This window comes from Rhagoletis zephyria, unplaced genomic scaffold (genome assembly GCF_001687245.7).
Source record: "Rhagoletis zephyria isolate East Lansing unplaced genomic scaffold, Rhagoletis_zephyria_1.1 Rzeph_scaffold_04044, whole genome shotgun sequence".
Lineage (NCBI taxonomy): Eukaryota > Metazoa > Arthropoda > Insecta > Diptera > Tephritidae > Rhagoletis > Rhagoletis zephyria.
Genome location: NW_016161127.1, coordinates 21899 through 49663, shown reverse-complemented (window position 1 = coordinate 49663; position 27765 = coordinate 21899). Strand labels below are relative to the sequence as shown.

Here is a 27765-nt window from a genome sequence, read left to right as displayed (position 1 = left end):
TTTATCCTGAAGAGTGCACACCAAATGAAAATCTAATCAACGCCTCCTTTATAGAAAATCATTTATCTAGCAGTAGCTTCACGCAAAGTGGTTCACTAGTTTGCTCTGCAGGCAAACCGTTGGTTAAAAATAACTCAGACGCTCGAGGAAATAGCATTTTCTTGGATGATACCGTCATTGATGAAGAATTGCTTTTAAATATAACGACCGACGAAATCCCAAAACAATTAAATACAAGCCGTAAGTAGAAATAAATGTTTTAAGCTCTGCAGTAGCTGAAAACTCTGCCACCACATTTAGTATGTGCAGAAGACATGGAACTCCTGGATATTCTAAAGCAGTTAGAAGAGCACGAGGAAGATGAAAATCATATCGACTTGGATAGTACGTTAGCACCACTCACACAGGCACCTAAAAAATGTAAGCTTCAAAATAGCCACTTTTTTTTTTGAATATGAAAAAATTCACATCTTAATGCCCTAATATTTGCACTTAAATAAAAAAAATAAATATATCAACTTGTATTTAGTTAATCCCTCACCGGAGTTATTAGATAAGCAAGTGGGAGCAGCAGCTGTCAGTCAACCTTTTCCAGATAGTGACACCGATTCCAATGAAGATGAAAATGGGAATCCCCTTGACTTTTCCATTGCCTTAGAGAACATGGATGAATTAATATTAAAATTTACACAAAGCCAACCAACAGAAGAAGGAGGATCTAGGATAGATTTTCCTCAAGTGGATGGCTCGGATGATTTGGTACCAAAAACTCCTACTAAAACTGGAAGTAGACTGAGAGAGGGTAACAGTAAAAATGTGAAAACATCCCCATGTACGCCAAGAACTCCTAGCCGAGGGAATCTCTCACCGAAGCGATCACCGCGCACTCCAAAGTCGAGCGCAAGCAAGAAATATGCGCCATTACCGCTAAAAATCACTTGCAAAAAGACTGATAGTAAGTGAGCGGTTACAAATTTAAAATTTTTAATGCTTAGTTAATATTTTTAAAATTTTTTTAATTAATTTAAGAGAGCGAAAATAAGGGCAATGAAATAACTCCAGTACGGCGTTCAGTTATGAGAAATTTAGATATCGGTTCTAGCGTCTCTAAAAGGTTTGCTCACTGCAGATAAATCGTAGTTAAATGAAAAAATAACGGTCACATTATTTCAGTGCGAAAATTACTCTGAGTAAAAAGCTGGCAATAACGGCATTGCGTCGAAAAAGTGTCGATTGGAGTCCAAGTACAATGCAGCAACAGCATATTTCAAGAAACGAAGAAAGCGGAAGTGTGAAACGGTAATTATCGATTTTTTAAAACTCTTCAATAGAGCTGGGCTGGGATTGGGGCGTTATTAAAGCACTGCATTTAAAGCCTTATCTTGTGAAATAAAATCTTGCATTTGCTAATTGGAAGAACTCGCATGTCCGTCGGCAGTCTTAAAATACCCATATATATATATATCTAAGAGTCATCCTAACAGCTGCGAGCCCACATAAGCGGTCTAGCAAATAGCTCAAATGACTTCTGTCGTAGCTACGATACGGCAGCAGGAACCGCGCTCCTCTACCCCGTACCTAAAGTTGTCTGGCTGGGTTTCTGGAGAAAATTTTTGTTATAATTTGTTGAAAAAACCTCAAGGTAAAGTCTTCCTTGCCCATATGATTGGCATGTGCTAAAAAATAGTTTTTGGCACTTTCTGACGAACGTGTAATTTTGAGTTGTGTTTCTTTTGAAGACGGTGTGCGATATATAATCTGACGATATGTATCTATTACCAGTATCTCACTAGATCAAAATATGTATTCATTTTTATTATGGCGGTATATGTATGTAAATTCAAAACTTTATCTCGAGTATTCCTTTTTTAAGTTATATCAATATTGAAGTAAATGAGCGATGTGTCGAAGGTTTTCATTTATTTTTCAATGTTGCAGCACACCTATTCGACGTTCTAGAAATACTAAGGATTTAGACAGAACGCACATTACCTGCGAGTTAACACCCCGGAGAAAAAGTGAACGGATCTTAAAAGTCTATAGCATTGAAGAAGCAGTATCGAAGGAAATTAAACCGCCAGCCAATCAAATTCAAAGTATATGTCAGAATTATGAACCCAATTCTGTTACTGAAACATCACATTCGAATAGTCCTCGTGATATAAAAGAAACAGCTGGGCTAAATACCACAAGAAAGAGGAGTATACGGCTCGTTGATGATAGTCGAACTGTTAGCCGGTATAGTTCTACGACTTCGCAAATTCAACCCGGGCATCCATGTGTAACCGAAAGAACTCAGTCACTCAACATTCGAAAATGTGTAGTAAAACTTAGGAAAACTGTAATTCGAACAAATGGCGTTAGTCCGAAGAATCCTGCAGCGGTACAGAAAGTAGCTGGCAAAGGGGGCGGCAAAGAGAAACAAATTACAATGCTTAAACAACAGCAACCAACAAATGGCATTTCCATTCCTACAGGCCATGAATATAATTTAAAAGAAAATGACGCACAATTGTGGCTTGAAGAGAATACCGCAAATCCTCTTAATGAGTCAAACGAAAGTGACGAAATTGCGGCATCAGATATCGAGGATGACACTAACTCAATCGGCGCGAAACGTCTCCGGAGGAGCTTTCATCTGGTACAGCGAAAGAAGATGCTCAAAAACAAGGTCGTTTCAAACAATTACATTCATGAACCAGCTGAAGGAGTCGATGAAATTAATGAATTTTCTGCTTCCCCAACAACGGATGTTAGAATTGATGATGACTATGCAGACATTGATAACTTGCATATTCAAAGCTTTTATGATGCTTCATTTACGGAAGACTTAAGTAGCCCACTTAATTATAGTGACGGCTCTAGTCACGTCATAGATTTGGCACGCCAAATCCACTCATCAAATCAGATATTCAGAGAAGAGCCGATTAACTCGCTGGAATGTTGCCAACGTATCGGTCACGCTAACCGTGCAGAACAAAAACTAATAGCAACAAGTAATATTAATAAGAGTAATGTGTCACCGCTAATATCGGAGCCTGCATCGAGTTTATCGGAGCATTTGGTACAACTTACACCTATTCATTTGCCACCAACTTTTGATGAGGTATTGGCAAGTTGTGTCAAACTGGACATTCCTGAATACGAATTTCAAAGGCCCTTCTACGGCAATCCGGACGATATAACACAGCTGAAGGAAGTCGGACATATAGTCTTGCATATTCCAGGTAATCCAACATTTTTGAAGCTTGTTTTATTTATATATATATATATGGGTGATTCCATACAATATTTACACCTCAATATTTTTTTTTTGGGGTGAAATATATTTTTTTACATTCTTTATCGAAAACAAGAAGACACCTATTTTTTTATTTCGTCATGACATTCCAAAATCTCGAAAAAAAAGGAACAGTCCAGCGCCTTCGTCTTGGTCTGCAGGCTATATCGGAGATACACCCGCTAAATTTAAACGTAGAATACGTGGTATGGTTAAGAGCATATCCAAGTCAAAAACGAAAGCACAAACTAAGAAAAAAATATCGATAACAAAAGCGATAATAAAATCGATAACAAAATCGATAAAAATATCGATAACAAAATCGTTAACTAAATCGATTACAAAATCGATAAAAAATCGATTACAAAATCTATCGAAAAATCGATTACAAAATCGATAACAAAATCGATTCCAAAGTCAATAACAAAATTGATAACAAAATCTATCAAAAAATCCATTACAAAATCGGTAATAAATTCGATAAAAAAATCGATAAAACTATCGATAACAAAAGCGATGGCAATATCGATAGCAAAATCGGTAAAAAAACCGATAAAAATACCGACAACAAAAGCGATAACAATATCTATAGAAAAATCGATAAAAATATTGATGACAAAAGCGACAAAAATATCGATAACAAAAGCGATAACAATATCGATAGCAAAATTGTTAAAACAATCAAGAAAAATATCGATAACAAAACCGATAAATAATCAATAATAAAATCAATAACAGAATCGATTACAAAATCGATAACAAAATCGATAAAAATATCGATCATTATATCGATAAGTTCCGAAAATATCGATAGCAAAATCAATAACAACATCGATACAAATTTCGATAACAAAATCGGTGAAAATATCGGTAACAAAACCGATAAAAATATCGATGGCAAAATCGATTAAAATATCGGCAACAAAATCTATAAAAATATCGATAACAAAATCGATAGCAAAATCGATAACAAAATCGATAAAAATATCGATAACAAAACCAAACAGATCCACATTAACTGAAACTTTCATATGTACGTATATATGCATTTACATATGTACATACGCTGCGATCAAAAGCCGCATTACATACGCATACATACTTTTTGTCTCCTTCCCACACTTCCAACATATGCACGTGTTTGCAAAATGATGACGAGGTGATTTTGTATGGAAAATCATTTATGCCCATATATTTGAATAAAATAAACATATATAGAAGATATCAACCAATACTTCCCATATACCAAACGAAAGGAAAACTCTTGAATTTTTGATTAAAGAAAACAAAAACAAAATCATTCGAGCGGTTTTCGAGCATTTTGGTAATGAAAAAAATTTGCAAATTTTTTCAACAATTTTTTGCCTTAAAATGCTCAATATTTGTTAAATTTATATAAAATTTGTACCCGATAATATTTCTACTGCTCCAAAGAACCTATATCCCGAAAATGAAAGTTATATATGCCAACAATAAGTTGCTAGAGCACTTTAAAGGCTCAAAATTGACCCCAAAATAAGGCAATGTTTACCGTTGTTTTTACGACAGAAACCGAATTGGTTATTTACAAAAATGAATCTGTCGACAGGTTTGGAATTTTATCTTTGAAACGCCACACTTTTCTTTGAAATCGCTTTATTAGTTCTCGTGCAATAAGCGTTTTTGTGAAGCTCTAAAAATTACAACTACAACATTTGAACATAGCCCCCATACCTTAAGGTAAGACGTATTCTACGTCAAAAAAATCCCGAAAATTGAACTCACGGAGAAGTACCTTTTTTTTTAATTGTTTGGAGTTAATAAACTATTTGTTGTAGAAAATCAGTTAAGGTATCAAAATGTGCGTAATTACCTCAGCTTTCCATGAGAGTGTGAGATAGATTAAAATAAAATAAAAAATTGTATTAAAAAATCGATTTTTTTTTATTAACTTCATCATGTTTGATTTTTATTTTTTTCAAAAAAAAGATACTTCTCCGTGAGTTCAAAATTTCGGGATTTTTTTTTGTTGAGATTTTCGAATATCATGAAATAAAAAAATAGGTGTATTTTTTCGATAATGAATAAAAAAAAATATATTTCATCCCAAAAAAAAAATACTGAGGTTAAATGTTGTATATATGCAAATGCAATACATATATCGTCGTTTAAAGTACAAAACCTCGTATCAAGATAATTCAAAACCGCGTATGTGAGGTTGCGTAAATTTTGCAGTAGACCTGTCTTATTTCAAAACGGTTATCTCAAGAAAAAGTTGGTCATCTGAGTGGAAGTCCTGAATACCAGGTCAGCAAAATACTATGAATAGGTCCTAAATAAAAATAAACTACTTAGTATACTTAAAGAGATTTGGCAAAAAAAAACACCCTAAAGAACTATTTTCCAAAAATATTTAGACTTACTAGACAATTTTGGTTGCCGGCAATAAGAAAACGTGTCCCCTCATCAACAAGTTTATTTATTTATTATCGTCATCGTATCGATTTCTTAAGCCGATGCCAGATAAAACTTTGTGGCTTTGCGTGACGCAAAGGTATGCCACAATGAACGCCAAGAAAACAATTTTGTGCTGCTTTTTTACTCATCGAAATTGCTGTGGATTTCATATATTTAGCTTTAAAATGATCAGCAATGTAATTAAGTTTTGTGTTTCTGCATGAAAACTCGAATTTGAACGAAACAAAATAAATATTCAGCCTCATTGCGTGAGTCGCAAATTAGGCTAAATTGTACGACTCGACAACATTGGCATTGTCTACTGTCGTGCAGAAATAAGTAAACGACGACAATCGTCGAAAAATATGCAGTGCTGCCAAGTTTTTCCGTATTAATACACTAGTGGAGTGGAAATTTCAGGCAATGATGTGAATTTTTCGATACGATTCGACTCTCGAAAAACGACTTGCATTCGGCCCGACTCTCGCAATGAGCAGTAAGAGCTAGTACCGTCCGAAAGCTCAACAGTACAGATATATCAATTAATTAATTTTTGTATTTTTCGGATTATGACACTACTATTGAAGTAAATTAGCGATATGTATGTACATATTTGTTATTTATATGTAAATAACAGGAAGCAAGCTTAACGACTGCGATGAATTTAAAAGTGTTTTGGGCGATGAACTGCGCGGCCTTACTGACTGGCGCCGTCGGAAACTGTTGGCGATTAGCGGTACTTCCGCACTCACCGTACCATCGCAACGCAATACTCAAAGCGTTCGTGAGTACTTTGCCGAACCTAGAAAAATAATGATGACACCTTTAATTAGTCCGCCAACCCGTCAAGACGCCAAGTTGTGGCTGAAGGCCCGCGCGCTTTTGTCCAATGATGCTGAATGTACTCAGCGGAAAGGTAGTTTGGAGGAAAGTCCCATAAAAGTAAGACGTCAAAAGATAGCAATGATATTAAACGATAACATGGGCGAAGAAGGCGAAGGTGACGTGCTGGACAATAAAAATTTTATTACACTTACGCCGCCAACGCCAGCAGGTGATTTGAAAAAAACAACCAAATTAAAAAATGCGGCCCTTACAAGTTCGGATGCAAGTTTCAAATCTCTCAGAGGATGTGCGAAATTCTCTTTAGGTAAACGGTTCATGGCCAGTGCCAGTGCTGGGTTGGGCGTCCCATCATCGGATGACAGCTTAGCGGCTGCTCAAATAACGAAAGCTATAAGCGAGAAACCTAGGGCTTCTAACGACTCCACCGTATCAAGTCAAACCGTGTTGGATGCACTGAAACGACACTCATTTGTTAAAGATTTGCAGGGGAGCCCCTTGCATGCGCCCCTAAATCTCAGCTTCGGTTTAAGCAGCGCGTCGCTGGACAACTCCTTCGGCTTCAAAGTTAATTTAGAGAACTTGCAGCAAGCCAAAGCCGATGTAGAGGTAATATATGTATATGGAAAACTCGATGCTATATCGGCTAAATTTCAACTAAATTCTAGTGCAATTATATAACAACAGTTGTTCTTGAGCTATTTGTACCCACGCGCGGTAATCTGCTGCCAGATCCAGCGTTCGATGAAGTGCGTTGCCTCTTTTACGCCATCGAACATCGCTCGCCAGCAACGCCAAACGAAGACGCCGCTCATTTGCCACAAAATGCCTGTGGCTGCATCATTGTGAAGGATATTGACAGTGAGCGGGACTGCCGCATGTTTGGCACGGGCGGCAATGACGATATCGCGATGCGTTTCGTGCACAGCGAAATCGAAGCATTCGAGGCACTTGTGGAATTGTGTTTGCATTGGGATCCGGACATCTATGGTGGTTATGAAATCGAGACCGCCTCTTGGGGGTATGTGCTGGAACGCGCAAAGCAACTTGGCTTCAATATCGCACCCCTGCTGTCCCGGGTGCCAACTCAGAAAGTACGTGAATATGTAGATGAGGATCGGGAGCATTTCACAGATTTGGATATAGAGGTGAGTGTGACTGCGTTTGGACTGTTTTTATTGTACTATTAGTTGTATTATTTGGAAATACCTGCATATCATAGTCATCAATGCAAAAGGCCAATTTTTGCAAAATTCTAAATTTCATTTGAAACCATTTTTTGTATGTTCTTTTTGTGTAAAGCTACTTTTTATTTTAACTGACTTCAAAAAAGAGGAGGAGGTTATCAATTCCTCGGAATATTTTTTTTATGTATGTTACCGCGTAACTTTGGACTACGTTAACCGATTTCTATAATTCTTTTTTTTTTGTAAGGAAAGGTGATACCTCAGAGGCGGTCCCATACTAATTAGGTTTAGATCCGATCATTGGATCATAAAAAAATTAAATTAATTAAATTAAATTAATTTTTATGAGAATTGAAGTCGTTTTGTTTTGTGCTTATAAATTACTTGTAAAAGGAAACATTTTTTCTATTTTAAATGCTTGATTTTATTAAAAAATGGCTTAACCTAGAGAATAAAGTCATTTCATTGGAAGCAGAGGGTAATCCATGCATACTGTTTAAAATGCATGGAAGGGAACGCATTTTATAATAAAAAGCACATTGAACAGGTAGTATCAGCATAGCAGCTGATTCGATTTTTTTTTTCAAATAATTTGGTCTCGAAAATAAATCTGGCAACGCTGCCAAGTAAATTTAAGTGTGTTGTTTGTCGCGAAATAATAAAAGTTAATTCGTCTGGTATTCTATGTACTGAATGTAATAAATGGATCCATTCAAAGTGCACCGGTCTGGACTGCTAAGAATTTAAGCCTACTGCTTCGAAGGTCGGTCAAGAAAAGACTTTTAAGTATAAATGTACCGCCATCATAAGTGAGGTTACTGTCTATGTATCGAATGACATGTCAGAAGCTGATTGTGATGAGTTTGCCACCAAAATCATTGAGGGCATATTTGAAAAATACTTCATCCGTTCAAAATTGGCATTGAAAACAGCTTAGCAGATGTTAGGGCTGAGTTGAAGAAAATTAACAAACAAAACGAAACCATCACGAAACAGTACTCCGAAGTAGAGAAACGGGTTAGCGTACTCGAAAAAAAACCATAAGTAACATTGACTCCCGCACAGCTATTCCTGATAACTTCATAGCTGAAATAAACAACCGTAAGAAGAGCGAGAAAAACGTGCCGGAGTCCACGAAAACTGATGACGTCGACTGACTTAGAGATGACCGTGAGAAGTTAGCTGCTGCCTCAACCGGAATTGACGGATACTTTGCCAGCCCGGAATCTTCGTAGGCTCGGCCGTCCGTCCGGTAGTAGACCCCGACCGCTGCTAATATAAACACCCTCAGAGGTGGTTGCTAAATCATTATGGAGAGCAAATTCCAATATGTCCAATATTAAATTCAAACCTGACCTAACACTTGCTCAACGAGATCATCTAACTTCGATACGCAAGGAGCTCAGTGAATCAGGCCAGAAGGACAGCAAGACGATTAAATACATTGGTGGCATCCCAAGGTTGGTGGACAAACCGAAACCACACACGCAAGCGGGCAGACAGAGCGCCAAAAAACTAATAGTTTACTATCCGAATATAAGTGGGTTGCAGAGAAAGCTTAAGGATTTCTCAATCTCAACCGCAAGCCTCGGAAGCAGACGTTATATGTGTCGTCGTTGTTGTTGTTGTTGTTGTAGCGGCTACAAGAACCCCGCCCAGATCGGCTGATATCTCAGTCGTTGTCGTCGAGTTCCACTAACGGCAGCCCCAAGAAGCGTGCAGCCTCTATTGGGTCGGTCCATAGGCGTCCATAGGTGTCGTCGTGGCGAGTCGTGGTTGCACTCGTCTATCTCGGATGACGAAGTTATCGGTGGTACATAAGTTATTTTTAGAAAGGACAAGGATCAACTAACAAGCAAACAAACGACCGTGGTGGAGGTGTGTTCATAGCAGTCAAGAAGGGTATCCATGCTGAACTGGTAGCAACAGACAACGATCACATAGAGAAAGTACTAGTAAAAATCAGGGGTCTAAAATGTGATCTAGTCATAGGATGTGTATATATCCCACCTCATTCACAACCGGAGACGTACAAATCCCACTTAGAAAAAGTGTCTTATATCAATGCAACGAACTCGAATTGTAAACTACTAATCATTGGCGATTATAACTTTCCAAGTAGCTCGCGCCCTGAAAATTGTGAAATTTTCCCCACACCGAATATATTCTTAGTGGATGTCAAGAAGCTAACAACGTGCCAAATTCCAAAGGCCAGCTATTGGACCTTTGTTTCAGCAAGTAATATTTCGAAAGTATATATACCCACCGTCCATGTCCGGGTAATATTGGCATAGACACATCATATCTGACAGGAAGTGACGCTGATTTAAAAAATTTTGACACCTGCTACAACGACGTTTTTACACAGCTCTTAAACCTAAATGCTCGAAAAGGCGTAGGCCCAGATGGGTTGCCAAACGTGTTTTTGAAAAAATGTGCTATTTGCCTTTGCGAACCGATATGTCACATCTTCAGCAAGTCCCTTCAAACAGGGATCTTCCCTTCCGCTTGGATGTAGCTTATATTAGCCCTATTCATAAATCCGGCCCGAGATCGAATTTTTGTAATTATTGGCCAATATGCATCCAGTCGTCGCTGGGTAAGCTCCTGGAGAAAATGGTACTGCCTCATATGACCTTTGCCTTCAAAACCATTATAGCCACAAGGCAACACGAATTCAATGGTGGCAGGTCAACGGCTACTAACCTGTATAAGTATATTAATTACGCTTTGATTTCAATGAAACATACACCGATTTAAAGTATATAACTTGATCTAATCCAGAAATGTAAATCCCGATATATAGGGGGCGTGGCATCTGACATATAGACTAAAATGTGAAAACCACTATATCTCTAAAACTTATTATGCTGGAGAATTGAAACTTAGCACAGATGCATAAATTGTAAATACCCTACTTACGGCGAAGAGTGCTAGATAATGGGAAAGGGGGCGTGGCACTGCCCATACTAACTCAAATTCTCATATCGCTTATCTCTGCAACCGCTTATGCTAACTTCCCGAAAATTGACACAGCAACATATGTTGTCAATACCGTACTTACGGGCTTATTTACAGTTTGAATTGTTTGACATATCATTCAGTGATGAACATCTCATCTATACATATACATATACATATTTTTTATAAATGAAAATCGAGGTTCCTCTTTCGGTCTATTTCCAAAAGCTACTGAGGAGGAGACTTGGTAGAATTAGCATTAATCAATCCGGTGTTAACGCTCATAGATCGATTTTCTCCTATAAATTCGCTATAGATTATGGTGGTGGACTTCAAAATAGTATTTCGCATAAAGGACTTAGTATTGGTGACGGGTAAAATTCGAAAGTGTATGAAAAAAGATGTCGAATTTCGACAACTGGACGATACTAGTATTATTAAATGCGTGGTTAGACAAGAACAAGAAGGCAAAAACACGCCTTCTTACAGGGTTGAGTGTAACATCAAACACATTGTGCACCGGGAAGGGCAACATTTTTTAGAAGTAACGAAATCGCCACAAGCGTCAAATATTTTTAATTTTTGATATGCCTTGGATGAAGGTGAATCTCACGTCAAACTAAAATAATATAGGCCCGTATTAAGAGTTGCATTAGATTTTCGATCTTCGATAACCCGCGAATGTGAAATTCGTATTATAAGCTATGCAACCGCGTCGAAATTTTCGATGAGTATCGAATTTTCTGTCGAAAAGATTTTTGCTTTCAATGCTGTAGCATTGTAAACGTGAAAAAATTTATGATTTTGCGTTGGTTTACTTACTTCGTGGCGGCTAGAGGCACGATTACGATAACCGGGCGTAAAAATTTGACTATGCTATTGGAAATCTGGGTTCCTCCACTTTTCAAATATACCCACTTTTAGGTTTCAGGGACTTCTAGTGAAGTACATAACCGATTAAAAAAAAAGTAATGTGCCAAAATAAAGATAATTAATTTATGTTTCAGTTCATGGACCTCATCCCCCGGCTAGACACTAATTTTAAACAATATTTATAAATTTCATGTAGGTCATCAATATGTCCATAGATGTGTCTACTGTAAACTGCGTAGTATGTTTCCATTATTCAGTCTATCAGCCCGATTCTTAATACTCCCAGGGAGTAGAATTTTCCCCGAAAACTTGGGAGAGGGAAATTCGAACTTCGAAGAAGCTGTTTGACACTTTTTTGAGGGCTCAACTCCGCCATTTAATATGAAAAGTCCTCAGGGAATTTTTCTTTCGTGATACGAGGAAAGGGAAAAGAGAGAAAACTCCCAGGGCGTTTCTGTTCAGAAACAGCCTGTATAGCTGGCAAGATAGAGAGATAGAGAGGGGAAGAGTGATGCACTTCCGTTGCACCCTTTCGTAAAGGATTTTCAGTTATGAAATGTTTTTTTTTGTCTTTTTAGATGAAATTGTGCGGCCGCATACTATTGGATGTTTGGCGTTTGATGCGCTCAGAAATTGCGCTCACTTCGTACAAATTTGAAAATATCATGTATCACATTCTACACAAGCGCTGCCCTGCACACAGTCATCGCGCACTCACCGAATGGTTCGAGGTGCCCAATACGCGATGGATTGTCATTGAGTACTATGTTGAGCGTGTGCGCGGTACGCTCGCGTTGCTGGAGCAGCTGGATCTCATTGGCCGCACCAGTGAGATGGCGAAGCTGATAGGTATACAATTCTACGAGGTACTGTCGCGTGGCTCACAATTTCGCGTTGAAAGTATGATGCTCAGGTGGGTAGACATTAGGGTGCGTGCCTCGGTTTTTCCAAACCGGTTTACACAATTTTTTTTCGATATATGTACCTATCACACGTTTAATAACATACAGAATAATTTAAAAATTTCAATTTTGTGAGCAAACGCAATCAAAGTTTGATCAGTTCATACAATGGGTATACCATATGTGACCAACTATTTTAAAGCTCAGAGAATTACAGGTTTGGTTGGGGTTAAGTTAACGCCGCGAGCCGATTACGGAATTTCGAAACTTGGGTCCCTTAGAGCTCAGTATTTTTTCCATCTTAGCCTCGCTAAGGTCGGACTGTCTAAAAGTAAGTGTGGAGTTGATTCCACTTCATCTTCCTCTTGACAGCTGATACAAAAGGATCCGTCGAAATTCCTAGTCTCACCGCATGAATACCAATCGCACACTGGAATGTCAGAACCCCCTTCACTAGCCCTTGAGGTAACGTGTTTTAAAGTGCCCTATAAAAACATTTGCATATCAGTGTCTCTAGCGTTTTTAGCAAAAACGAAGAGACTGATAGGCCTAAAATCCCTATGGGAAACATGAGCAATTTTTCCAGTCTTCGGGATGTACCCAACCAACGATACCTTTAGAGCTCTTTGCAGCTGCGCAGGCATGATGCCATCAGTCCCCGGCGACTTTAATGGCTTGAACGAATTTATCGCCGAGGCCATGTGACGAGCGTCCAGAAGATCGAAGAAGTATAATATATCACAAAGAAGTACATTTGACTGTACTTCGAAGTACGAAGTACAAGAGCGAAAAAAGAAGTACTGTACTTTCGAAAGAAGTACGGTTGGTCACATTAGGTATACCAAAAGACAGATGGAAAGACACATATCTTGGCCATTTTTGGGAAGTTTAGTCCGCTGTTAGGCTGAGAATATTCGCCTTATCTGGGTTATTAATTGTATGTTCAAATCTTCAAAAACGTAAATTTTGAGTTACATCTCTATAATAATGAACGTGCGATATATAGGCGGTTTTTTTTGTAATCTTAATTTTTCGAATATCGGAAAAACCAGATTCTTTTTATTGAACAACCCGTTTTTTATTTCACATAAATCTTGACCTCTCAATAAAAGTTTACGAGTTTTTCGAAGTTTTCAAGGCTTTTTCAAGTGGACTACTCATTTGGAGATGAAGAGTATATAAAATTTGATTCCAATAAATGAATGTTTAGCGCTCCTGCGTTGATGTTGTGACACAAATGGAGAGATCTACCTTTTCACCCCACCTCCGAAGATGTTTTTTTATTGAACAAGTACACTCGCTATTTGAAAAAATTTTTTTTTTTTGAATTGTTGCTGGAACCAGAAATTGAACCATGGACCTCCCGTGTGGTAGTAGGCACATCTAAGAACTCGACCATGACGGCGCGGTCAGAAAAAATGTAAAAAAGTTAATATAGGACCAAACGTGAATTGTTCACTGATTTTAATTTGCTTAACACTAACTTGAAACCCGGTTTTGGAAAAATACGTATAATCGAACATCCGGTACAAATAAAATAATAAAAAGTAAACTTATATTTTTCATTTGAAGGATAGCAAAGCCTCGTAATCTGGTACCACTGTCGCCGAGCGTACAGCAACGCGCACACATGAGAGCCCCTGAATATTTGCCTCTCATTTTAGAACCGCAGTCGCGGTTTTACTCGGATCCAGTCATAGTATTGGATTTTCAAAGTCTCTACCCGAGCATGATAATCGCTTATAATTACTGTTTTTCCACTTGCCTAGGACGTGTGGAACATCTAGGACAGTAAGTATTCATTTTACCTCACCTCTTGCGCGCCTACAATACATTTTTTTCTTATTAAATAATTAAATAATTAATTAAATCCACTTTTGTGCAGCTCTCCCCCATTCGAATTTGGAGCGTCACAGTTGGGCGTTTCGCCAGCATTGTTGCGCCGTTTGGTGGAAGATGACCTCATTTCCATATCGCCCTGTGGTGTGGTGTTCGTTAAAGCCTCTGTTCGCGAGGGTATTTTGCCGCGCATGCTCAGTGAAATCCTGAATACTCGTCAAATGGTTAAGCAATCCATGAAGTTGGATAGATCGAACTCTGCGCTACAGCGTGTACTACACTCCCGTCAGCTGGGTCTCAAACTCATGGCGAATGTAACTTACGGATATACGGCGGCTAATTTCAGTGGCCGCATGCCGGCTGTCGAAGTGGGCGATTCGGTTGTTGCAAAAGGCCGCGAGACGCTAGAACGCGCCATACGAATGGTCGAGTCGAACGAAAAGTGGCGCGTGCGGGTCGTGTACGGTGATACTGACTCGTTGTTTGTGCAGGTGCCTGGACGAAACCGGGAGACGGCTTTCAAAATAGGCGAGGAAATCGCAGAGGCGGTCACCAAAGACAACCCGCAGCCGGTCAAGTTGAAGCTGGAGAAAGTGTATCAGCCCTGTATACTGCAGACAAAGAAACGTTATGTTGGCTACATGTACGAAACAGCAGATCAAACGGAACCCGTGTACGAGGCTAAGGGCATTGAGACAGTGCGCCGAGACGGCTGTCCGGCTGTTGCAAAGATGCTAGAGAAGGTATTGCGCATCCTATTCGAAACGACGGATGTGAGCCAAATCAAACAATATGTTTGCCGCCAATTTAGTAAACTGCTGGCTGGACGTGCCAATTTGCAAGACTTAATATTTGCGAAGGAGTTCCGCGGATTGAAGGGTTACAAGCCGACCGCATGCGTGCCGGCGCTGGAATTGACGAGGTTTGTAAAAATACAAACGATAATAATTATTGCCGAAAATTGATTTGCTCCGTTTGTAGAAAATGGGTACAGAGTGATCCGCGCCGAGTGCCGCGTTGTGGTGAGCGCGTTCCATTCGTAATTGTCAACGGACCACCAGGCGTACCATTGATACGGCTTGTGCGCAGTCCGCATGAAGTACTCGAGGACGAAGGCTTGAAGATCAACGCTGTTTATTACATTACCAAGGCTATTATACCTCCTCTTAATCGCTGCCTCCTTCTCATTGGAGCCGATGTGAATGAATGGTAAAATATTCGGCGAATTATATTGAAATAAACTTTTGATTGTCGCATTGTACCATCCATCCCAGGTTCGCTAGCCTACCGCGAAAACTTCTACTCGCACCACCAGTATCCGCAGCTAATAAACTCAATAGTGGTAATTATGTGGCTACAGCGCATCAGCCGAAGAAAAGCACAATTTCACAGTATTTCTCAGTTACGAATTGTATAACTGACTGTGGGCGCCAGACAAAGCAGGGCATCTGTGAGGTATGCGTACAACAACCACAACGAACATTTGTTACGCTGCATGCAAAAATGGCTAAAATTGAACGGGGTTATCAGCTGGTGCAGCAGATATGTCAAGCATGTTGCGGGCGAGTAGGAGAGTTGAATTGCTGTTCCCTCGACTGCCCAGTATTGTTTGTTAGTGAGGTGAAGCGGCGAGATCTACAGCAACTCGAACATATGCGCAGTCTCTTAGACGAGAGGTTTTAATTTTTATATGGAATGTCGTACATGGATGCGTAAAAGGCAACAGGTTTGGACGCGTCACAGGTTGACCTCTTCACACTTTATTAAATCAATATCAGGTTTAAAATTTCCAAGTATTTTATTAACATTAGTGCTCAAAATGTATCGAGCCCATGTGAAGAGCGTAGGGAACATGCATGTATTGTATTAAAAAATGTCACAACTTGTACGTACATAATTATGTACTCATGTACGAATGCACACCATGATGATGGTAGTATTGTTACATTACTGTTTTTTTTTTTTTACAAATTACAAAATAAAATTTTGCCAATAGATGTACAATTAATAATTTGTGATTTGTTGTTTAATAAATAAAGTAAGGTAATCGCTGATTTGTTTTCCCTTACATTTATTAATTAATTTTAATAATTTTATGACACTCATGCAAATGTGATTGAAAGGTGCTCCAATAATCCATAAAGCCAATTTACAATTTCTTTAAACGCTAAAAATTTCATAGCAATTCGAACAATATCTCAATCAGTGTATAATCATGATTGTTTACAATAAAAAATTGCAAACAATTCTGAACATAACAAAAATCTATTGCATGCAATTATCCACATTTAAAATGTTGGTGCATATATCTATCTAATGCATGGGCAGCGCGGTTCCAAATATTTTGAGCATACAAATTACTTAATGACGTTATACATTTAAGGCAAAATTCAATTGTAAATATACATACAAATATTGAAAAAAATAATAATATATTGTAAACGTGTGTGGTGCAAATTTCTGCATAAACGAATCCTTGCACGGCTATATAGCTACTAGGTAGGCTCGTTAGAAGTGTGAAACAATGATAACGGTTGACGGGTGGGTTTGTTTGTGTTGCTTTTGTAATTGCGCACCACTTACATAAGTGTGTCGCTGCTTAATAATGATTGTGTTTGTGTTTACTAGACAACTACATGTCCATTTCAAACATCATAGCGTTCTTGTGTGCATCGGCATCCGACGATTCCTGAGACTCCAGACGTGAACGTGCCGATTTGTGGCCACCCTTTGCTGCGAAGTGTTGCTGTTTGTTGGCAGTGAATTTGTTGGCATGTTTGCCACTAGCATGTGTCGGCTTATGAATACTGTTGTCGGCATTATCGCCGCCGCTGGATTTCGATGCGAAGTACGTTGCATGAGACTCAGCAAAACCCAGTGGCTGAAAGGAGACCAAAGGGGAATTGTTAGAAGAAAGTAGCAATAAAATACATATTTCTAAAAAAAGAACTTTATTAAATCGAATTATGCAGTTTGTCGTTATAATGCCTCCCTTCTACTCTATTATATATGTATGTATATGTATGTGCCTACACACACACATTCACACCTGCGGCGAATGTTAATAGCATATCGATGATGGGGAATAAATATGCAATAACAACATTGGGCACTGAAAAGACTATAAACAAACGATTTCAGAAATAACATTGTCCTACTTTTGCAGCGAAATGCTACAATCGGTGCAGTAATTAAGCTAAGAAATAAACAAAGGCGCTGAACAAACAGTCGACGAGTGATTACGAATAAAATGCACGAGTGACCGTCTCATATTTACGTAAACATGTCGGTACATACATATTAACACAAGAGATTTGTATAATTTAAGGAATAAAATCTTGAATGGCTAAATTGGCGTGCGCCAGACATACAGCCGCAGACGGGGCGACAAGTGGCCCTTGTTAACGTACACTATATACATACATATGTAAATACATACATACATATATACTACGTATATCGGTGGTTGTTCATCATCTGTAAATGGGTACATCAAGTGGGCATCGCTATCATTAGTTTATTTATTTTCCTTTAGCAAGTCGCTGTTCATATTTATATAATACCTACATATATACATACATACTATTTACATATGGGTGTTTCCATAAAAATTTAGAATTAGACGGTTATGGTACTATGTATTCATTTCCTTTGCATAACTGCTTTGTCTTTAGATTTAAAATAACCAAGCACACACTCACCTTACTGTTGTCTTCATAATCAGCGGAATCGCCTTCGCTGAGGCGACGCTGCAAAGCACGTTGTTTGCGATCACGACGTTTTTGATTCTTCTTTCGTTGCCCCAAAATACTAGAATTTAGCCTAAAATGAAAGCAGAATGTAAATTTAAAAGTAATTTAAGCACACAAAACAAAAAACAAAAAAATAGATCATTTATATTGAATAAACGTTGCTCAATTGTTTTATTAGCCGCTCAACGAATTCAATTAATTTATAAATTGAGCAATTTAGCGATAAAAAAGTCCATATTTTGCTACAAAAATTGAAGTAAATATTACTTGTTTTAAGTTTTTATTTCAACTCAAAACAAAAACTCACCTAAACACTTGCTCCTTGATAACCTCATTAAATCTAACAGTCTTTTTGCAACTCTCCGAAAGTCCATTGGAGACATTCTCCTCTGGTATGTCGCTGAATGATTGTGAGAAGCGCAAACTGCTCCCCACGCCACCGTCCACAGAGCACGAGAACGACGAGCATTCATCGATAGACGAACAGCTATCCGAAATCGACGGACGCGGTCCATAGCGGCTGTAGCGTTTCAAAATGCCCTTAAAAGAGGGAGGTAGAGTAGAGCCACCGCTACTCACAACGCTATCGCCACTACGGCACTCCGAATAGCTTCGCTGCTTTCGTTGTTGCATGCCATTTGGTACAGCCACCGACTGTGTTTGCGAAGCGGGCGCAATCACGTCGGAGCGTTCTGGTGATGAGTTTTCATCCGGCGAGTTGGACGAATCACCGTTTATAGTTTTGGAAGCCTCTTTTAGAAATTGTTTCTGCTGTTCCTGCTGTTGTTGCTGCTGTTTCTGATACACTTTAATATCATCGCACACAGATTCGGAAAGAGAGCGGCGTTTCTTATTTTTCTTCTTTTGTTTTTTACTCATTTTCTTCGGAGCCGCTTCGGTTGCATGGGGTAGCCCATCCTCGTCTTCGGTTGTGTTGGCCGTACACGTGGACTGAGTTTCGTTAGTTGGCTTTATTTCAATTTCGACAGAGCGCTCACATTCCGAACGTTCCACCGAAATATCCAGTGAGGAAGAAAGTGATATCGGTGGCGTTGGTGGTGACTTCTTACGCGATTGTCGACACTTGTAGCCTATTGGTAATTTACCCTTTATGGTGTACTCTTTCAGGTCACTGGCATCGATACCGACTAAGTAGTTTTGTATACTCTCACAGGAGGTGGCTAAATTGAGATTCAGTACTACATTATTTTCCCAAGCCTCAGCTTCGCAAGAGGATATTTGCGCATTGCAGGCCTCGGGTAGTTGCAAGTAAAATGCGTAATGTGTGGGATAATAGCCGCTACCAATCGAGGAAAACTGCAGATGTGCACTCTTCATACTTTTGAGCATTACAATTGATTCCGGCTGCACATTGCGGACATGTAGGACCAAAGACATAACGTTGTCTAACACATTGCAATCGAATTTGGGGGGCAGCTGGTACTGAATGGAGCTTTTGAGGAAATTGCTTGGAACACTAACCGTCGAAGATAATTGTGGTGTTACTCCAGTAGGCACGCACGATCCAAGTGCTATGAAGTAATGAATGGAAAAATATACTTTGAAATGATTTTGGCATTTTTTAACATTAATAACAGACCTAAAATATTTAATTCATCATAAAAATTAGTGCACCTGGGCTACACTACGAAAATGAAACTTCACTCGACAAATTTTTTGTTCGTTTCATGTATTATATATGTATGTATTTATGTTTATAAAGCGGTCGAACAAATTATCGCCGCACCACATTTTGACAAGTTTAAACATTTTATTTTTTTGGTTATTTTTTTTTATAAAACTAAAGTTTTTTCTTTAACAAAACCCGTGAAAATCCAAGTTTCAAACTTTATGCAATATAAAAAAAAAAATCTACAAACTTTCGTAAAAATTTCCTAGAAAAATTCAGAGTATGCCGTTTTGCACCCCACTGAATTCTAGTAGAATGAAGTACAAGTTTCAAATGGCTAAAAATTGCCGCTGAATTTTTCGATTTTGTTGTCGAAGATGTTACGGTTTTCTTCTATGCAAAAATTAATTGTGTGGGACAAAAAAGTCAACGGTAATTTTTAGCCATTTGAAGATTGTCCTTTATTCTACCCGAATTCAATGGGCTGCAAAACTGCATACTCAGAATCTTTCAAGTAAATCTGTTCTTTTAAGTTGGCCTTGGGACCAAATTATTATTAGTTTTAAGTTAAATGTTATCTAGTCTGTTAGGTTCTGTAAAACCATAGATTTAAATAAATGAGTAAAATAAATAAAAAAGCTCGAAATTTTGACGAGTTTGTTGAATTTTTTCGTGACAATTCTTTAATTCATTATCGCCGGTAAAGAAGTTTCCCTTCAAAAATCCGTCGATAAATACATTTAGAAACCGTTACCTTTATATTTGAAACGTGCAAAAATTACATCCAAATTATACTCACAGTTTGCATTGTCGCCTGATGTGGTGTTGATGTTTTCCTCAACCGCATCACTTAGCTCTTCAACCGGTGATTCGCTATTTGTCTGCAAATTTGCATCTTCGCGAATGTCACTCTCAACGCCGCTGTCCTCGCGATTAAGTTGAAACAGTGTATCGTGCATAGCGCGTTGCTTTTTTGGATTATTCTGCACAACTGGCAGCGTAATAGCCAACTGTCGCTTATCCGTATCGAATCGTGCCTGACCGCGTTTGTCGTTCACAGCATAAGGGAGATCTAAATTGAGGCGATACTTGGCACCAGAGCGTTCGCTCAATAAATATAACGACTTGGCAGTCACGTCTAATTTGCAATCGGCAGTCGACTTGAGTAGAGGCAACTCAATCTCAATGACCAGCTCACGTGGTACCGTCACACTCAGCTTAGCATCCAATTCGTAAGTGTATTCGGTGAGATCAATGTCACGACGATGCTTGATGACGTATTTGGGAACGTTGAATTCGGGGTTTGTTGTTGAATTCTGTGTTTTCATCGGTATTAATTTAGGTGTGTCAGCATCAGCTGAAGGTCTCGCCGGCGATATGTCATCAAGTGGATGTGGTTCAGCCGACTCCGATGGAGCATTTTTGGATAATTTTCGTATCACAATTGGCCGCGCCATGCCCTTAAATTGCAGTTTCGGAAATTTCAAGTTCGTGCGATCTAATTTTACCTAAAACGAAAATGAAAAGTAGCACAGAAGATACGTTTATTATTTGGTTTTTTTTTTCATTCCGTTTGGAATCTGCTCACCTTGAATTCCCTTTCTACAGCGTCCAGCGCCGTATCTATGAGGCACTTACGGAAAGCGGAATCTCGTTGTGACAAATACAATGCATCCGGATGGAATATCACATCGTACACTCGACAACGTTTGCTCTCTGCATCCACGTCTTCACGTGGTGGTGCCTGAGCCAGCGGAATGGCCCAGCTAAGACCGCGGTTTCCCGTTTCTGGGTGTAGACACACCTCATTTGTTGGACGCGCCACTTCAGCATTTTTCGCCACATTTACAAAACACTTTGTTACCCCATCGGCTGAGGTTTTAATCACGAATCCCGGTTCTGGATTTATAAAACGAACGTCGACACCGCGTTCCGCTTCGAACTGTTTGATTTCTGCTTCGTAGAGTTTACGATTTTCCGGATCTTGTATCTCTTCACAATATTCGAAAAATAATTTACGAAATTCTTCTTTTTTTAAAGCATCTTCGATACGCGCAAACTCCTCCTTGGTTATATCAAGATATTCCGAGTCTCCGCCGCCGCCACCACTGTTACTATTTCGTCTTGGGGGCGGCGGGCAATGTTTATTTCTCGCGGAGGAGTTTTGTATGGCGGCAGATTCGGACATTTTTGTAACACAAATTTCAGTCGAAATGTATGATAACTTTTTTTTTGACACACTCTACAAAAGTTAGATCGATAAAAAATTCTTTTTCTAAACACCGATTTTTCAGCACTTTTTTATTTAGATTGATTATATGTATTTCCAAGGGAATTTTTTTATATTTGCATTTATTTCCCTATTTTCAACACACTGTAAGTCAGTTTTTAGAGTTATTTAGAATGTTGATTTATGATTTATGTAGTTTTGTGGCTGCTAATGCGTTTGAGAAGGACTTTCACTTCTTTCGGAATAAAAGATGAAATCCTGAAATTAAAAAAAAAATACTGCTATAATAAAAAACAAACCCACGAAAAAACGGTAGTTCAACGTTTTGACAAGTTTCTAATTTTCTTTTAATGTTCATTAATTTTTTTATAAAGTATTATTGGCAAAAACTATTTAAATTCGAATTTTAAACTTTGTACATAATAATAATAATATAATAATAATAGATTGGCGCTTACACATATGTTAGTGTGTAGGCTGATTAAGTTACTGGATACTTTTCTTACTGGAGAACTCATGAACAGAGCTAATTATTCTGCAATAAAGCTATTTATATAAAGTGGTGGCCACATAATTAGGGACACTACTTCTTTACAAGTTTTGACCACTTATTTTTCTTTGTCGATTTTTTAAAATATAGTGATTATTTTAAAAAATGAACTTAAGCTTATTTACCTGAACTGCTTTTAGAAAAAGTAAATGACTATCCTAATAAGAACCGTTTATGCAACACTAGGCTAGTATTCATGTTTTGATACATTTCTTACTCAGTTGTGCTCTCTGTTTTCAAGTTACCTTGTGCACAGCGCACACGGTGTTTTTAATTTAGTTATCTGAGTTTTATATGCACTTATGTACATATGTATGTATGTATGTATATGTGTTAATTTTCACATTGCCAACGCTCACCCAACCTCTCTTATATTCATAAATTCTGTGATACAAATTACTAATTACTCGCTTACTACGCATCGCTTTTAACATACTTTAACGGTACAGATGTATGTATATATGTACATTAGGGTGGTCCTTAAATGCAGGAAGCAAATTTTTACATCAGACTTCTTAAGTCTTCACCCCCACGTCGATGATACTATAGTCGAAGATATCACATAAATTTTCGCCCCGATTGGGGTCGGTTACGGGGTGGCGCATAGGGGGCAAAGTTCAGATTACCCTATGAAGTCGTCTTAACCGCCTTCAATCGGGACCAAAATTTATATGTGATATCTTCGACTATGGTAGAATTGATTTTGGGTATCAGATTAAAAGAAAATTAGTTTTAATTGTTTCGAGTCTCTATAGAGGATACGCCTTAACCGTCTTCAATCGGGACCAAAATTTATATGTGATATCGGCGAGCGTGGTATTACCGACTGAGGCGAGATTGAAAAAAATCGTTCATTTGATTTTTTAAGGACCACCCTAATGCACATATCTTTATGATTCTCTAGCAATTATTAAGGTATTTTTATATGGCTTATATACATACATTTGTACGTAAAAATGCCGGCATAAGTACGTATTATATGTATGTATGGACTGTGTATATATATATGCGCGCATATGTACTTAATTATACGAACAAGTAAGTACAATCTATATAGAACATAAGCATTTTAATAAAAATAAACAAATATAAAACAGATGGTCATTAAAATTTTAGCTAAACACCAATCAGATATTTTGTATCGGGATAGACGAACAAAATGTGATATCGCTAGTTTATTTTATTACCAACTTAAAATGTTTGAAGGTTCTTTCACAGATTAAGTAAACGAATAAATAAATTGGTAAATAAGAAAAGCTAATAGAAAGGAAACATTTAAATGAATCCGGTGATGACGTTGTTGCTGTGTATCTGGTGATGACTTTGTTTGTTAATATCATCAATGGAATGTAGTTTTCGATTTTCTTCCTCAACGTCTAAGATATTGTGATTTTAAATAATATCAACGAAATTTCTGTGAAAATCACATTTACCTATATGTATCAAATACCTATCAGCAACAACCCTTATTATATAATAAACTAATTTCTGCATTTAGATCTAAGCAAATGTGGTGGAATATGGTTATTAGCAGGGAACGGATTTTATGGAAATTGCCTTTTTTCTGTTGAAGAGGTAGAGTATATTCGATTTAGCTTTCTCTGATTCCATATATACACATTTGATGTTGCCTTTTTTTAAATACTTGCCTTTCCTACCTTAAAGGCCAGTACGCAGTGCTCAATAAAAGCAAAACCTTCATATAAAATGGCGTATAAGATATGACTAAGAAAATTTCTTGTGCTCTTCTTCCTGACAATATGAAAGTTTTGAACGTTCCATATTTAAATTGGGCGCCACTTGTATCAACTCACGTCGAGCGCACGTTTAGTACATTCAAGGCTTTTCTTCACGAAAATCGAATGAAAATGCTACCAGTAAATTTTAAAATGTAAATATTGTGGTTTAATGCTACTACAACTATAGAGATTAAAGTTTTGTGAGTTAAAAACTCGAAAGGAGAAAATAGTCAAAGATTCAAAATAGAAATTTTTCATATAATGAAACTAGTTCATAGTTTTTCTCTTTTTCACTTGTAAAATAAACATTTTTAAACAAATGGTTTTTGCATTTTTCGCGATATCTAGTGCCTATTTCGCTATTTTATTGTGCCTTTTCTAGCATATTTCATTATTATTTTTTGGCTTTTTTATAGGTTTTTAGGTCCTAAAAATCCGTTCCCTGGCTCTTAATTTGTATAATTGATTCAGAGGTGTTTTCATTATATAAATTAAAATTAATCACAATGTTTAGTTTCTCCAAAAACAAACATTGGAAGGTAAATATTTATTTAATATTTTTTTTTTTGTCAAACTTGTTTTAATTTTTTTTTTTTGGAATACCCAAACCGAAACAAATTTAAAAGAACGAAACCAAAACCGAAACCGAAACATTTGGCAAAACCGAAACCGAAACCGGAACGTTATTTTGAATCGGTTTCATTCTTTGAAATAAAATGTTGGTTTGACGTTTATTATTTTCATATATGTAGATAGTAGAGTACAGGAATAAACATTTTGGAATAAAACTAAACACAGGGTCACCCAGCGGTCTCCCAGCGGTATTCCAGAAAAACAATTGTTTGTTCAAAAAAGGTAAATTTATTATTTTATTAAGTAATACCGGTTTTTAGCTTTCGAAAAAAGAAATAAAAATCTGCTCAAGGCCAAGAATCCCAGGATTTTCGGGACCTAAACAAGGCCGGGATCCCGGGGTCTCGGGATTAACATTCCTAGTAAGTACATACATGAGTACAATGTATGTATGTATGTACCTATCATTTGATATTTATATATTGTTGGTTTTAGTTGCCAAAACAACGTGATTTATGCGTGATTCCAAGCTCGTTCTTGGTAGATAAATATGTGCTATATGCCCACAGCAAAATATAGTTTTATCAATATTTCGAAATTTTTACATGCCTATGTACGTATGTATGTGCAAAGATACGCGCCCATGCAAAACCATGGAGCTATCCAATATTGTTGTTGTCATAGCAGTAGGAGCTACATATGTATATCGTGAATACCGGCTCCAAATCGATATAGGTTTAACAAACACAGAAGATGTAAGATTAAAAAAAAAAAAAAACCAACAAAAACTAACGGCAAACACCGGTTTTCCTCCCTACGGTCTACAGCTAACTACCGACCCCAACATACAACCAAGGCTGCTTACATTTCAACTATGCACACACTCCTGCGAACGCGACGGACGACTGCGTCGACAGGCCACTCGCTACTGCTACAAAACTAGATTTGCCTTGGACGCAAGTTGCACCGCCGGCGACCCGGTTCGTATGCCATTGCATTACATGTGTGGTCACGCGTTTGACGAGCGATGTCAGTGACATTTGCACTACTTTTCATCCAAGATCTTTTCTCTACACCAAGTCGGTGGGCAAGAATGTAATTCGACTGTAATGCGGCAACGTAATGTTAAAAGTGGATAAGGCTTTTAAAATATGTACCCTTTTTATGACTACTTGGAACTAGACAAAAATTAATATGTACATACATACATGCATTTAATTATAACCACACTGAGCTGATTTAATAATCTCTAGATTTTAGTACCCCGCTAACACAAGTTTTTATATGATGCAAGTTTTACTTTCCAATGCTAAAAAAAAGTTTGGTGTTAAAGCATATTTTATAAACACTTACATAAAGATTCCAACAGATTTTCAAGAGCACGATAGATGCTATTTTACCGCATACAAATATTTTATTTAATATTTCTTAAAAATTTCCAAACGTCCAGCCTCGTGTTTTCTACTGCGCAGCGGTCTTTTTCGTTTCCATCCCCATATTTTCTAAATTTTATTTTTGTCATCTTTTTTGCTTATTCTGTTTTGGAGCGGAAAACGGAAAACATCTGGTAAAATTTGTTAGTGACGACAAAATACGGCTACCGCTTTAGAAGTTACCCGAGTTAAAATATCATGTAGAAACAATAGTATTTATGTAGTCCCTCAGGACTAAACTAAATTCTAGGACTGTTTAGGTTTGCCCCAGGTTTTTTTTTTTTTGTATTTTTAACCTCCCTAAATGCTGTATTTTAAAATTCGCAAATTTACTTGCTTGTATTAAATTTTGGGCTAGCAATTTGATGTTACTTCTTGAGTACCCGGTTCAAAAGCTAGACGTAACTAATTACACTTCACTTATTAGAAAACCAAGAGAAAAGCAAAATGAGGTGAGCGGCGGCCTGCACAGCTGTGACGGAAAAAAAAATGAAGTGCACGATGTTTCTGGAACTCTACTCCAGCTGACAGTGTTGGTTAGCAGTTAAATTACGTATGCAAACATCGTAAATAGGTATGTATGACTTCAAACTCACGTTTGCTAACGTTAGGTAAAATGAAAAAATCTCGATAAGTGATAACGAAAACCCATACATTCCTATTTATATAAGTATAGGATGGGATGTACAACTATTATTGCATTTACTAGAAATTATGGTTATTAATACTCAATATACCTAACGTGATGAACCTGCTTGAGCGATAAACACACAGAAATATGCACCTTGGTCCATATGTTTGTACGTGCATATGTATGTATGTATGAACATAGTTTAGTTACGTGTATACCTCTCCAATAACCCTTTAAATTGTAAAATAAAAAAATAGTCTTCTGCACCGCATACACTGTAATTTTACTCGCATGCACATACATACATATGTATGTATGCATACACATATTTTCATTAGTTATGTATGTATATTGTAGTATATTGCAAATAACACTATATATATACACCAATTAGTGGGTTAACCGAGTTTTACACTTTTCTTAATATCCTTTTTTAAATTAAAATATGAAATTTTTGAAATATATACTTATAAGTACACATATTACATATGTATGTATATATCGTCACCTGAAATGCAAAAAGACGTAACAAACATCATCGTTGAAATGCAAAAAGTCATTACTCATAAAAAATTCAAAAATCAGTTTTTGATTTATATGATGGATTTCATCGAATTACAACTCCCCACAACATTTTATAAAAAAAAAAAAATTAAATATTAGTAACAATTTTTTCCATANCAAAAATCAGTTTTTGATTTATATGATGGATTTCATCGAATTACAACTCCTCACATCATTTTATAAAAAAAAAATTTAAATATTAGTAACGACTTTTTCCATTTCAGTTACGATGTTGTTACGTCTTTTTGCCTTTCAGGTGACGATATGTACATACATATGTAATTAGTGTGTACAAAATTTCTATTTTGCTATTTAGCTATTACACAAATTCACAACCACTTG

At 37.4% G+C, this 27765-nt stretch overlaps 2 protein-coding genes across 8 annotated transcripts; one reads left to right on the top strand and one right to left on the bottom strand.

Moving 5' to 3' along the window:
• Positions 1-2: 2 nt before the first annotated feature.
• Positions 3-16191, top strand: PolZ1 (DNA polymerase zeta catalytic subunit; the record flags this gene model as incomplete). The annotated part of the gene is made up of 13 exons (XM_017625427.1): positions 3-240; positions 301-420; positions 530-955; positions 1030-1114; positions 1174-1299; positions 1939-3227; positions 6354-7168; positions 7228-7707; positions 12159-12493; positions 14055-14273; positions 14368-15243; positions 15303-15530; positions 15596-16191. Coding segments are annotated over 13 exons (5646 nt in total), but the record flags the coding sequence as incomplete, so codon positions are not given.
• LOC108370164 (protein kintoun-like) lies at positions 759-27765 on the bottom strand. 7 transcript variants are annotated; one of them, XM_017625430.1, is made up of 7 exons: positions 26149-26772; positions 21292-22191; positions 20503-21211; positions 18381-19605; positions 18023-18143; positions 16954-17202; positions 759-787 (listed from the first exon to the last, which is right to left on the bottom strand). In XM_017625430.1, exons 2-6 carry the CDS (start codon positions 21889-21891, stop codon positions 16954-16956), a joined length of 2904 nt encoding a protein of 967 aa, XP_017480919.1. In that variant the 5' UTR covers positions 21892-22191; positions 26149-26772; the 3' UTR covers positions 759-787. The 7 variants fall into 7 exon arrangements, with proteins under 7 accessions (XP_017480919.1, XP_017480924.1, XP_017480923.1 ...); XM_017625435.1 differs by lacking the exons at positions 759-787; positions 26149-26772 and adding an exon at positions 27747-27765 and having other exon boundaries at positions 16200-17202; XM_017625434.1 differs by lacking the exons at positions 759-787; positions 26149-26772 and adding an exon at positions 27698-27720 and having other exon boundaries at positions 16200-17202.